The 15,293-nt window shown below is 33.3% G+C and overlaps 1 protein-coding gene across 1 annotated transcript in view; it reads left to right on the top strand.

Annotated features, from left to right (window-relative positions):
• The window catches only part of LOC111501935 (uncharacterized), a 61,516-nt gene extending 53,689 nt beyond the window's left edge, over window positions 1-7,827 (top strand). The window contains exons 11-15 of the mRNA XM_074174242.1: window positions 179-394; window positions 605-820; window positions 1,040-1,417; window positions 3,832-4,125; window positions 7,128-7,827. Of these exons, the coding sequence (XP_074030343.1) occupies window positions 179-394; window positions 605-820; window positions 1,040-1,417; window positions 3,832-4,125; window positions 7,128-7,699 (1,676 nt within the window). The 3' untranslated portion in view covers window positions 7,700-7,827. The remainder of the gene's footprint in view (window positions 1-178; window positions 395-604; window positions 821-1,039; window positions 1,418-3,831; window positions 4,126-7,127) is intronic.
• Window positions 7,828-15,293: the final 7,466 nt, after the last annotated feature.

The following is a 15,293-nucleotide window of genomic DNA, read 5'->3' as shown; positions in this document are numbered from 1 at the left end:
TGAACTAAAGAACTGGACTTGTGACGCACTGTTTGGATCCTTTGGTGTAGTAATGAATATTACTGGAATTTTTTCCAACACCAAACCATTATTTTTACACCTCGACACGTGTTTCGATCACCAAGTGATCATCTTCAAGAGGAATATCAAACAGTTTGATCTTCCGTTTTTTTTTCAGATGCAATAGAGTACGATTTCATCATAATTGGATCTGGCCCATCAGGATCGGTCATAGCAAACAGGTTGTCTGAAATTCCGGAATGGAAAGTATTACTTTTGGAAGCCGGAGCTCCGGAAACGAAGATAAGTCAAGTTCCTTCGATGTATCACTATTTACAAACCACTCCTTACGACTGGAGGTACTCTACTGTTTCACAAAATCATTCATGTCTAGGTAAGTTTCTATGTTCATTTTGCATTGGAAATAAGTGGAAAATCCCTCTGATTTTTTTTGAAGCACAAATAAAAAGTGTATACTTTGTTCGCTATGTTCCAAGATGTCCTAGAGAAGGATTGAACGATTAATAGTATGCAATTGGAATGACTACTGAACATCTAGAACGTTCGATATTTTCAATTTTTTTCTATCGAAAATTATTTTTAGGCATGGAAGAGCACAGGTGTTCGATAGCAGCCGGAAAAGCACTTGGTGGAAACACAGCTGTGAATGATATGTTATACGGTAGAGGAAATCAAAGAGACTACGACCTATGGGCTGATCTTGGACTACCAGAGTGGTGTTGGAATGACGTCCTGCCTTATTTCAAAAAGATTGAAGATGCTCACATTTCCGATTTTGATAGAAAACATCATAATTTGGGTAAGATATTTTCAATTTCTTAAGAGTATCTATAAAAAATCAGAAAATAACAATAATGCATGGTTATTGTGCGAATTTCACTTTGAGTCCTCATCAAACTAACCATTTTCATATCAGACACTGACCTTATATGTCACTGGAGTTGGTAATACCATCAAAAAATTCAATAATGAAACAACTCGATACTAAAGACACACATTTTTGCACAATATTCCACAGGAGGGCCCCTACATTTGGAAAATTACCAACATTCCACAATCCTAGGTCATACCATACTCCAAGCAGGTCATGAACTCGGTATCAAAACAATCGACTATAATGGCAAAGAACAGCTCGGCCTAGCAATTCCTCAAGCGATAACGAAAAATGGCAAGAGAAACAGTCTAGCGCAGGCTTACCTGGAACCTGCTAAGAAAAGAAAAAATCTGGAGGTGGTACCTCTAAGTCGCGTCATTCAGATTCTCATCAGTCCTCACACCAAAGAAGCTTATGGCGTGAAATTCATTCACGATGGCCACCTTTATGTAGCTAAAACTACGAAGGAAATCATTTTGTCTGCGGGAGCCATCAATACTCCACAGTTATTGATGCTTTCTGGTAAGTAATTTTGGAGTTGATTCACACGTTTCAACTCCTCAATCTGCTAACTATTCCTAGTCGCATTATGACTCAGTATACTTTTTCTTCATCACATATGGAAAACCAGTTTTCAGTGCTCATCGATTTCTTCTCTAATGACAAATATAAGTGGTTCGGTATACAAAGATTACACGTATCTTATAAAATATTTTACTGAGTAATATTGATCAATGTATGAATATGATTACTTTTTTCAATACTACAATGGATTTTGAACAATGTTCTTAGAAGTTGAGGTACTAGTTGTCGTTTTTGTTTTACTTCGATGCCAGGTGTCTTTATACACCGGTGTATCGACGCGCAAGTATAGAATTTTCAAGTGAATCAGATGATCAATAAACTTGATTTCATTTCGACTTGAACTTTTTCCAAATTATCGTAGGATGCCGCCCTTTCCACAGTTGATTGTAGTCCAGTTTTAAAAATTATTCAACGTAATGATGTGAATTATGATTCTTTTCACATAATAATAGCCAATACATGTATAATAGCCAATAAACTTTGAACTATTGAATTTACCACGAGTACAAAAATCGAGAAACTGAGTATTGAATAACAAGTTTTCAAATTTGAAATAAGCTTTTCAACCTCAATTGTTGAGTCAAAACACAAATTTTGTGGTATTGCACTAACTTCACTTCTTTAGTTCAAAGATAACAATTGATAACTGTAAAATTAACTGAGGCACCATCTTTTGGTAACCATTTGGCAACTACGTCTGGTTCTCAATATTTTCTGAAACAGGAGCGTCTCTTTCAAATTATCAGGGTATAGACATCATAGTTTCGCGTTTGTCATAATTTTAAATAAATAGCAAAATTATCTAAGGGCACAATCCACAATCTACTGGTAACTTCTGAATAACTACGTCTGGTCTTCAATATTTTCTTGAAACAAAAACGCATCCCTCAAACCAGTAGTATATATGCATCGTAGTTTGACGTTTTTCATAATTTCAATTGCAGAAACAATAGGAAATATTCACTACAGGCTTCATCTTATGACAACTACAGAACAACTACGTATGGTCTTCACTATTTTCTGAAACAAATATGCCTCTCGAGCTATCAGAGTATATTCATCATAGTTTGATAAGAATAGACGTCATTGTTCGACGTTTGTCATAATTTTAATTCTGAAAATAAATAGAAATATTGACTAAGGGACCATCTTCTGGCAACTTCAAAACAACTACGTCTGGTCTTCAATATTTTCTTGAAACAAAAACGCATCTCTCGAACTATCAATGTATAAGCATCGTAGTTTGACGTTTGCCATAATTTCAATGACTAAAATAAATAATAATATTGACTGAGGGCATCATCTGCTGCTAACTTCTGAACAACTATATCTGGTCTTCAATTTTTTCTGAAACTAAAATGCGTCTCGAATCATTGGTTTATAGGTTTCGTAGACACTTGTCATGATTTCAATCGCTAAAATAAATAGCAATATCGACTGATGTCATCATTTGCTGCCAACTTCCAAACAAGTATGTCTGGTTTTCAATATTTTCTGAAACAAACAATAATTTCTCGAACTATAAATGTATAGGCATCGTACTTTGATATTTGTCATAATTTCACTCGCTAAAATAAATAGCAATACTGACTGAGGGCATTATCTGCTGTCAACTTCTGAACAACTATGTCTGGTCTTCAATATTTTCTGACACAAAAATGCCTCTCAAATCATCAGTGTATAAATTTCGTAAATATTTGTCACGATTTCAATCGCTGAAATAAATAGCAATATTGCCTGAGGGCATCATCTGCTACCAACTTCTAAATAACTATGTCTGGTCTTCAATATTATCTAAAACAAAATTGACTCTCGAATCATCAGTGTATAAATTTCGTAAACATTCGTCATGATTTCAATCGCTAAAATAAATAGCAATATTGCCTGAGGGCATCATCTCCTACCAACTTCTAAATAACTATGTCTGGTCTTCAATATTATCTGAAACAAAAATGCCTCTCGAATCATCAGTGTACAGATTTGGTAGACATTTGTCATGATTTCAATTGCTAAAATGAATAATGATATTACCTAAAGGCACTATCTTCTGGCAACTTATGAAAAACTATGGTTTAATATTTTCCCGGTACTGCCATGTTAGATTCAGCACGTGTGATCGTTTACTTCTGTGTATATGAATTGAGAATGAACTATGGTATTATTCATTCAATTTTGAGTTTAGTGGCCAGCAAAATTGTACTAATTCAACTATTAAATGAAAAATGGAAACATTTCGATTGTTAAAAAGAAATAATGTTTTTTGTGAAATATAATCTACAATCTAAATAGTAATGAAATTAAGTGAATTATTATTACATTTTTTCTACTTGGCCATTGCAACTCTCTTACAGGAATTGGTCCCAAAGAAGAACTGGAACAACTCCATATTACTCCCGTCGCCGACCTCAGGGTAGGAAAAAATTTAAAAGATCAAGTCGGATTCATTGGTTTGAATTTCATACTCAACGAAACCTCTAAAGTTCATGGAGAATCTGAATTTCTCATGGAGTACCTCAAGAATGGTAAAGGTCCTCTGACCTCTGCAGGAATTGAAGCCATAGGCTTTCTCAAAACAGATGCATCAAAAGAACAAGCACACTACCCAGATATCGAACTCCTAATTTCAAACAACATATATAACAGAGGTGAGAGGAATTCAAGACATAACAATCAAAAGCTATACCTTGCTCTCTTTTTTCAAGAAATCGACAAGAGGTTCGATTTTTGTGTTGAAATTACCACTTTATCACGTAATTTTTAAATCCTTACCCCTTCGGCATTAATACCTGACAATTCCAACTTTAAAAATTCAAATGACATATTACCACTTGTAATAACTTGATTAATAACATCTTTTATACTGAATACAAAAAAATTTTTGAAAAATCATTAAAAATAAAATTGAATGTTCTATTTGCCGGCCACTAAAGAGACGGGCAAATTTCTGAAGAATCCTCTTCTTTGAGCGTCCAACATGTCTGTCAACATAAACTTTACTTTTAAATGACCCCAAAGAAAGTAATCCAGCAGGGTTAATCTTGCTGATCGTGCTGCTTATCAATTAGGTCCCTATCTCCTACGCTAGCGATCAGGAAAAATCGAGGTGTAGCCAAACTGACGTATCCTTTTGCTGCAACCAATTCTATAATAAAATGCATTAAGATTTTCAGCATTGAAAAATTATACCGCCGGGTATTATTCCGGGTATTCCTGCAGCAGAAAAAGCAAATGCGCCACTGGAATTAATGAAGCCGCCCCGGAGCGCCAATGAATGTTTGCTGTTGTTTTATAATTTAATGATTTGTATTTTAGAATTATCAAAAAATGTATCACTTATGAATTTTCTGTCAAATTTAAATTCATAAAGTTTGGGTTTTCCATCAAGAATGATGAAAATTAAAATCGATTTGTCCTACTATCTATGTAAAAGTTTTCATGACTTTCGAAAAAGAAGATTAAAAAACTAAATATAGTATACACTGAGAATGAATATTACATGCAGTTATTCCAAACATTTAAAAGTAGTTTTCTATTTAGAATGAAAAGTACTATTCCTTATTTTCAAAATATTGAATGAAGCCTACTCTAAAAATTGTGCAATGACAATTTGACCCAATATTTCATATTCGAATCCCATTCGGTTCTCAAATTGCTTCACTGGTAGCACTTTTTTCGTGTTGATGATGCCAAAATATATCATTTGAGTTGCTTAGAAATCGATTTTGACCTCACATACCGAATATCAAACCAAATTTTCAATTTTGGATATTCATGTCCGATTTCCAAATAATAGTTCTAAATAAGAAGCTATAGCTACAGTCACAAACTATGAGAGTGAAACATTAAGAACGACGATTTTCCATTCAAAATTAGACACATTCGCAACCAATCTTATTTAACAGGAAATTTAAAAATTCCTCAAAATTGGAGTCGATTAACTAACATTTGATGAAATAATAATCTTCAATTTGAGCTGGGTTTAAGGCTATCAATCTGGCTAACAGCAGGGGAGCCCACGATGCAAAATGGGGATTTACTCGAGCGTCACTGGGACATATTAGGTTGGAAAGCTTAAATGATAAGAAGAAAAAAATGTTTTATAACATATACCTTTTCATCGGTGGGGGAAGCGGCTATAGATTTTTAAATATGTAAAAAAACACTGTTGCATGGACATACTCGAGCGCGTCAGATATTGATAGCATCAATGTCCTACGTATTTTTAACGATGTTAGTATGTTAATCTGATCATTGGCATGATGTGGGTGGTTGTACGAAAGGGTTAAAAGTGAAAAGAAAAAAACCTAATCGAGCGCATCAGATTTTCTAAGGGGTTGTTAAGTGCAACAAAAAAAAGCTCTCATTCAATAATCTGACGATTTCGATCTGACGCAAACTCGCGGCCATTATTATAATGTGCAAAAAAAATTCGCCATTTTGAAATACTCAAGCGCGTCAGATTAAGATATATATGTTCATCTTTATGTTTTAGACGTGCTGTCTCATAGTCTAACCATTATCTAAAGGGATTCGCTCAATCTAACAAAAACAATATATTTTTTTTTTTAATTCATTGAACTCAATTGATTGAAAAGCTCAGGAAATAGCATGCAAATAAATAAGTGCATGTTTCTCAAGTAGAATACTTTATAAGAAATTTATAAGAAAACAATTTTTTTGAAATGCTCAAAAAAATTTAATTTTTTATAATCAATTGATTAATTAATGAAGAGAAGAGACATGGAACGGCAGTAACGTTAGTTACAAATAAAAGTGGTAAAAAACATAGAAAGTTTAATTTCTCTTTTCTTCATTATGATTTCCTACCACGAAGTAACGGCTACATCTATCAATTAATTGATTAATTAATCATCAGCTTCATCTTCATCACGAACGAGTCTCTGTGATCAGCTGTTATGGCGTCATGGCAACAGAATTTAGAGTGGGGACGGAGTGAGATAGTAATAGATAGAGAAAAAGTGAATAGAGAATAGAGGAATAGAAACTCGGAGAGGGAAATATAGGTATTACACTGCTGCACGCATTAAACTTTATCGAAGAATTTTTGTTATTTCGGCTTGCGGAAATCGTCAGATTATATATTTTTTGTTATCCTTGAATCATTTCCTTCAAAATGAAAAAAAAAATAGCTACGCTCGAGAATGTCGAAATGACGTTATTTTTTTACAACTTTGCTGCCCTCCCCTTTCTTCACGTCACTCTATAAATTGTCAGATTACTGGGATATACACTTTTTAGCATGTAATTAACTCACCCTACCTTGATCTGACGCGCTCGAGAATTTCTGATGATCAATTTTTTTTACTAATCTGATCTGTTATCCCTCACAGGCGGCCTTAAATATGGGGCTCATATTTAGTGGAGGTACTTAACGGGGTACAAGGTGTCCCCCTGTATATTAATCTGCCGCGCTTTAGTAAATCCCGAAATCCCCGCTTGGGGTCCCCTATTATAATGATTGCGAAAAGTGCGGTCTAACCTGTATCAAAAATAAAATATCTGCTTTCAAAAACGACTAAAATACAGGGGTGTCTTTATCTTGCGTGTGTCACACTTTATAAACGACAATGAAAAAACTTGGTGAATTCTTCATTTTTGACGAATTAAAATCCTTTCACTTCCACAGGTCACCAAATTCAAAAATCTCTAAGAGTTAGAAAAGAAATCTACGACGCCGTTTGGGCTCCGTTAGAACCAGCAGAAGGCTTCTCCATCCAAGTCATACTACTCCACCCCAAATCTACCGGAGCCTTAACCCTTCATGACAGCGACCCACTACACCACCCTCTGATCAACACCAACTCCTTAACAGATCTAGACGACCGAGATGTGGAGAGCCTGCTGGCAGGGATCAAACTATCTCTGAAGCTTTCACACACTGATGCTTTACAAAAACTCGGCATCCATCTGAACCACAATAAAGTACCGGGGTGTGAACACTATGAAGGTGACAATTACTGGAAATGTGCCATCAAATATTTGTCCGTCAACTTGGGTCAAATAAGCGGAACTGCCAAAATGGGACCAGTGACTGACAAAGAAGCCGTGGTGGATGAAAAACTGAGAGTGTACGGAGTACACAAATTGCGAGTTGCCGACGCTAGTGTAATACCTGTGACCATTTCCTCCAATCTAATGGCGCCTTGTATTATGATTGGTGAAAAAGCTGCTGATTTGATTAAAGAAACTTGGAAGTGAATTCCATTAAAAGAAGAAATTGAATATATAATATATCCAATACATTGTGAAATATAGTTGTAGAGATCATATCATGAATTATAATTCATTTGGAGCTTCTTTCAATAAATGTTGTAAATTACCTACTACTCATATATTTTACTATAGTCTTCGGAAAATGGGGCACCACACTCATAACTAAAATCCTAATCTCATTAGAATGATTAATAATAGAAATAGAATGTTTTGTAGTTCCAGATATAGCTTTCTATCACTTCTTCAATAGGAAACCAAGTGAAAAAAGTGCCAGTCAATTATCCAGGAGACATCGCTGATAGCTCTTGATCCTCAAGGTATCAGTGTAGATTTTTGGTGAAATGGCATCAAATGCACGAAAATCATTTACAATACAAGTTAAAAAATGAATACCATATATAAGCAGAGCTGAGCAAGAATTAATATGTTTCACCCCTTCGAACAGTCCGGTCAAATTAGACTAAAAAATAAGAGTGAAGGTACATAAATTTACAACAACCTGCAAATACGTGTAATTGTTCAAAACATAGTTAAAAATATGATTTCAAAATTCCGAATGATTGCGATGCCTGAAAAAAAATTTATTCGAGGTCAAAGGTCAAATATCTCGAAAAAAATTGGTTTTTCACGATTTTCATGGAAGTATCATGGAATAACCTCGGATAAAAATTGTAGATCATGAAATTCTCTACAAAAAAATGTATCAATACTTTTTTTTCTTAGAGCCACCGTTTCTGGGATACGACGAGTTAAAAAGTTGTAAAAGTTGTAATCGGTAATCTCGGTTCATTTCGATGTTGAAGGATAAGTTTATTGGCGAAAATATATTGGTTAAACAGGCTAATAATGATGTCGACGTACTGATTATTGAAACAGCTATAGAGCAATTTAATTTGACAAATACAACTATTGTTGTTGGTGAAGATGTAGACTTACTCGTACTTCTTACTGCTCGAACTCCACCTGAAAAAACTATTTTCTTTCTGAAGCCAGGAAAAGCTCAAAGTCAAACCGAAATATATTCGTCAAAAAGTTTATCTACTTTTGCAAAGAGTCAAAATCATGTACTACTTTTACACGTAATAACTGGCTGTGATACGACGTCTGCATTTTACAGGAGGGGTATAGCAACAGTCTTTAAAATGTTTGAAAAACAAGATTTAGTTCAATGTGCTGAAGTTTTCAAAAAAAGTAATTCGACTCAACAAGAAATTATCACCAACGTGATTCAGTTTCTTTTTCTATGTACAAAGCTCCGAAAAAAAAACCTTCCTAGATAAGTATCGATATGCATGTTTCGTAAAAAACACTAAAAATGAGAAACAGGTGCAATTAGTCTTCCTCCAACCTCAGTTGCTGCTCATCAATATCTTTTCCGGGTATATCACCAAGTTCAAGTGTGACTTGGTTATCAGCTAGATCCAAAAGACTGGGGTTGGAAGTTAGTCGACAATGCATTTAGAATAACTTACCAAGAGAATTCGTTCTATACTCCATCTACGTATGAGCAATAAAACTGAAAAGGTTGAACATGTTCGCTAATCTAGTATTACTACCAATAAAAAGATGGCGCATCCGTGAAGTTTTCAATATATGAGTAAGGTTACTGAACAATAAAACAATGCCAAGCTAAAAATACAACCATTGGGATCATGAAAAAAACGAATTAATACAGTTTATCGTATGATTTTCACTATAAAGGGTTTTACAGAAACCGCGACACGTGTTTCGCTATACAATAGCTTCTTCAATCATAAACCAGCATTTGGATCATAATGAAAATTGATAAATATAGTAGCGAATATATTATGAAAAAAAAAGTTACAATTGTTTGTAATTTTGATTGGGTTATGTGATGTATATTCATGGTTCGTTCTCCATCCAATGCGGAAAATATCAATTCCAATCGCCCAGTCTTGCGTTCTAGGCATACTTGTTGCGTCAAAGTTCTGCCTAACCCACCATAATAACTAGACCTCACGCTCTTTGCAAAATTCTCACCGTTAAAACCGTCACCAATCAGGACCAGGCATAAACGGCCTTCGTCGATTTTATCGAATTCCGAACACAAAATTTTTATGTTGGCGGAATGATGGAATCCACTTGTGTTACGTTAATCCAGAATTTTTGAAAAATAAAACATAAACCTGAGTTTTTTATATACTATATACATACAGGTATTATTTGAAATGTATAAATGATTTTGTCCCGCTTCAGAAGGTTTCTAATTTCAAATAAATTTGAAAAAATCGGAGCTGCTTCTGAGGAATTCCGAGGAGATTCGACTTTATCAGTGAAAACGGTGTTTAGGGATATAACAAACCATGTGTAGTTTCCGTATGTATATTAAAATAGACAAAACTGATTTATTCATCGTTCTTCACAAGGTCAGTTTAATTGGGATACTTGTGATATTATCGAGTCGAAGATTCTGAATTATGAATAACATAATAAGAAGAAAATAATTCTAATTAAAATATGACCTTTCAATTAAACGAGATTCGCACAATAAAACTTATTATGAAATAATTTAACAAATATAACTTGTTACTTGCACTAAACAGAAATAAATCTGGTGGAAAGACCAACACGAATAATAACAGTAAAACACAATGGAAGAAGTAAGTTCATAGACAATTCGGTATCTTAAAAGGTGCTCTGACCAATAATCAATAATCAGTTTTACCAATGCAATTCGCCACTTCAGATATTCAAGTGCATAGATTCAATTGCAGATGTAGTCTAGTCCACATGTACTTTTTTTGTAACCTTTTTTGGACCTTCCCTTAAACTTTCTAGGCAAAAATACGAATCGAATGACATCTTGGTCGTAATTTTTGGACAGGGCTGAAAAATGTCACCAAAAAGAGCTAAATCGAGTACATGTGAACCAGACTAATGGTCAGGGAAAATATAAAATTATTCCTATAAAACTATTAAATTTTAATACAAAAAAATCAACAGAAGTAGTTTGAAATCAATTTCAAAAGCGATTGGAAGTAGAAAAAATCTTTGAAAAAAATCAATACTGTTATTTCTAGATGTTTCTATTGTATCCACAAAAATTGTTCGATGAACACAATACCCGGTTATAATGGCATTGCCTTAGCTACTGCTATAGATGTGAAATTTGACTCTTATAGCTATTTATGATACGAGTGTTGAAAGAAAGGTTTTATTCTGTGAGTGAAAAATAAAACTTACTGTTAACACAGATATCATAAAAAGTTTTTTGTACAACTGTCCTGCTTCATAATAAAACAGATATTTCTATAAAAACAGATTCTGACGTCCCTTGTCAGTTAACTATTTTCATATTCATATATCCGGTACAGTCTATAAATGGTTTGAAGATTACCTAAAGAGTAGAAGACAAGTAACAAAACTCAATAAAGTAATGTCCTGTGAAATTCTCAATAACAACGGAGTACCTCAGGGCAGTACACTAGGACCACTCTTATTCCTAATATATATAAATAATATTGTTAATGAGGTAGACAAGTGTAAAATTCATCTCTTTGCTGATGACACACTTGTATATTACTGTGCACATGATGTGGAACATTTGATAGATACAATGAATAGTGAACTACAAAAAATAAGTCAGTGGTGTAGTTATAATGTATTGAAATTGAATGGTAATAAATCAAAATTCATGTAATTTACTAATTAAACGGAATATCATGAATATCCATATTGATAATATAGAAATAGAAACCGTTAGTGCGACGAAATATCTTGGAGTCTTAATTGATAGAGGCTTAACATTCAAAGAACACGTACAAGAGGTAATAAAAACTATCTCAAGAAATGTTAGCTTTCTAGAAAGGATTTCGTCAACACTTACAAAATCTGCAAAAATTATAGTATATATGATATATACTGCCAATAAAAATGAAATGGATAGATCACAAAAACAGCAAAACCGAGCCATGAGGATCATATTAAGAAAACCAAGACAGACACCAATCAAAGCAATACTGAAGGAATTGCAATGGATGGCTGTGACAGATCTCATATATTACTATACAATGATAATATAAAATGAATAATCAACTATCACCGACATACTTGAGTAGGCATATTGAATACAATGGGAATCATCATCACTATAATACAAGAACGCGTAATAACATATACAGTGTCCGCATCAAATGGGAAACTTTTTTATTTATCGTTTTATGTGAAATTTGATTTTGGCAGTAGATTTTGCTTAAGAAATGATGTCAAATGGCGTCTACAAAATAGGTCACGTGATTTCCTTAACCTGTCAAAATTGACATTTAAAAAAAGAAACATTGAAAAATGACATTATTCTTCAAAATATCCAAAAATATAAAAGGATAAAAACATTTTCTTTTGTAATTTTATACCCACACACCAAGTTTCAAACCCATAATAAGTATTTTATATTTTCACTATTTTTCCGCATTCCTGCTTTTTCTACTTATCAAAATTTAAGCACACCTATACTAAATCATTTATTTTAACTAAACTCGTCACCGAATTTCTTTTTTTGTAATATAATAATATTTTAAGAGCCTCTTTGATGTTAAAAACAAATTTTGAAAAATAAAAGTTGTCAAACTTGATGCAAAGTTCATCTAGTTTCAACGGGGCTTTCCAAACTATACGGTACTTGAGTTTTTTAATGAGCAAATGGCCTCACAATATGAATTAGAACAAAACGGAACATTAGGAAACAATGGTAATTGTTTCGGAATATTAGGTAATACTTGATTTTCCCTGTTCGATAACATCCAGGCAGACAGCCAACTGAACCTCATCATTATTGCGTGATGGATTATGACGTTTTTTAAAAGTATTTTCAACTGAACCAGTCAGTTTAATTTTTTTTTAATCCTACTTACAGTGGATTGCTGTACATGTCTACCAGGATGTCTTGCGTTAAAAATATCAGCCACTTGTCGATGCAATGTGTTTTCACCACAAATTAGCACAATTTCAATTTTTTCTTGTAAAGATAACATATTATTTTAATTTTCATACATTACATTGAACTAACGGGCATTAATTTAATCAGTGACAGTGACGTTTTCTAAAACACATTATGTAGTTTCATATTTTTTCACAGCCTACCCAGTTTTTTTAAATTAGTGTTGTTAGCGGAGTAGGTAAATGTAAACATTATGAGTTTTTTTCTTTTATTGAATGGGCTTCAAGAATCACGAAATGATGTTTCCTAATGTTCCGTTTTGTTCTAATTCATATTGTGAGGCCATTTGCTCCTTAAAAAACTCAAGTACTGTATAGTTTTGAAAGCCCCGTTGAAACTAGATGAACTTTGCATCAAGTTTGACAACTTTTATTTTTCAAAATTTGTTTTTTACATCAAAAAGGCTCTTAAAATATTATTATATTACAAAAAAAGAAATTCGGTGACGAGTTTAGTTAAAATAAAGGATTTAGTACAGTTGTGCTTAAATTTTGATAAGTAGAAAAAGCAGGAGTGCGGAAAAATAGTGAAAATATAAAATACTTATCATGGGTTTGAAACTTGGTGTGTGGGTATAAAATTACAAAAGAAAATGTTTTTATCCTTTGATATTTTTGGATATTTTGAAGAATAATGTCATTTTTCGATGTTTCTTTTTTTAAATGTCAATTTTGACAGGTTAAGGAAATCACGTGACCTATTTTGTAGACGCCATTTGACATCATTTCTTAAGCAAAATCTACTGCCAAAATCAAATTTCACATAAAACGATAAATAAAAAAGTTTCCTATTTGATGCGGACTTTATCGGTGACACTGTATGTAGGAGTTAAAAATAAAAAGTGTACTGAGAAATCCATTTACCATGCAGGAATGTTAGCTTTTAATAGTTTGAACAAAAATATTAAAGAATGGAGCACTCTTGCATTATTCAAAAGGAAGTTGAAGAGTCATCTATTGGGTGAATGAACTAGTCTTTATATAATATAATTTTGACTGTATAAACTTTTTTTTTGTATTCTATATTTCTATTTTGTTTGTGTTTTATATTGACTAACAAATGTGATATTTTAAGTAGATGTTGTATATTTATTGTAGTACTCATCCTTTGAAATTTTATTCCTGAGTTTAGTTGACTAACACATTGTGGTGTCGTATTTGATTATAAATGTATTGTATTAGCAGTTTCATTGCTAAATAAAGGATTTATATATATTATCTGATTTGCTGTGAAGTGGCCGTGTCAGGTGACGCCAAATCACCTGGTTACCAACCAACAGTATTGTTTACAGCTCACGCGTTTTATTTATAAAGTCACATTTGAAGTTCTAGTGTTTAATGTCTTGCATAATAGTTGGAATTGTGTGTTCCTGACGATATTAAAGAGGCTGCAAAAAGAGCTTCAACTGAATCGTTACCAAAAAAATCGGCTCAGCAGTACGAAATCGCATATTCTAATTTTCTTAGCTGGGGTAGACTTGAAAACGTTAAAGAAAATTTCAGCGAAACCATCTTCTTAGCCTATCTAGAAGAAAAATCGGAAATTTGTAACTCGTCAACTTTGTGGAGCAAGTTTTCAATAATAAAGTCAAGTGCTTTAGTTAAAAATGGTGTTAATACAAGCAAATATTTCAAGGTAATAGCATTTTTAAAGCAGAAAAATGAATATTTATTATTAAATCGTCATAGTACACTTCGAATACACACATATTCCTTTTCCGTTTTTTGATATTTTCCGAAATAGCAATTTCATTCGAAAAAAACGAAAAACAGCATTTTTTGTTTTCCCGTAAATTGTTTACGACCAGAGAGTTCCCGTAAATTGTTTACGACCACTGTATTGTTCCCGATGACAGTTACCTTTTTTCCCATTCAGTCGTCTTCGTATCTGTTACGGTTTAGAATATAGCAATGTTACCACATGATAAAAGAAGCGGCCTGTATAGATACACAAACACGTAATTAATTTAAACAAGAAGAAGCTGTGAACCTCAACCAAATATGAAATCCCATTCTAAGAAGTTCAAGAATAGCAAACAGCATGACGGCAGGTAGAAAAGTGTCGACAAATGTTATTGACAAATAACCTAACCCAGTTATAGGTACTAGCACACCAAACAACCTGAGTCAACATGAATACACCTTACGCAGCCGTAATATTCAGAGATGATAACTCAGGATGTATAAACCTCTGAAGAAGCTAGCCTGAAGAAGGAAGGTTAGGTTAGGTTAGGTTAGGTTAGGTTAGGTTAGGTGTTTCTTCCTTATATAAAGAAGAAGAAGTTTAGGTTAAGAATGAACGAAATCATAAAAGGAGCGTATGATAATGTAAATATACATAAACTATACAAATACCTTTTGCAGTATGGAATAAACTCAGATATCAGTAATCTTATATTTAACATATTAATGAACAGGGAAAATATAATTATGGACAATGAGGGAGAGAAACATGGTCCAGCAGTAACAACCAAGGGTCTTCCACAAGGGTCCCCACTTAGCCCTACCCTGTTTAATATTTACATTGCTTCACTTTTTCAAATAATTCCTAATCACAGTGAATTAATAGCATATGCGGACGATTTAATAGTAATGGTGAAAGGATCAGATATTTCTGACATCA

The sequence above is a fragment of the Leptinotarsa decemlineata genome, unplaced genomic scaffold (genome assembly GCF_025532065.1).
Source record: "Leptinotarsa decemlineata unplaced genomic scaffold, Ldec_3_MD MMD2_tig00000505_RagTag_RagTag, whole genome shotgun sequence".
NCBI classification, from domain to species: Eukaryota; Metazoa; Arthropoda; class Insecta; order Coleoptera; family Chrysomelidae; genus Leptinotarsa; species Leptinotarsa decemlineata.
This window is presented reverse-complemented; position numbering and strand designations above follow the sequence as displayed.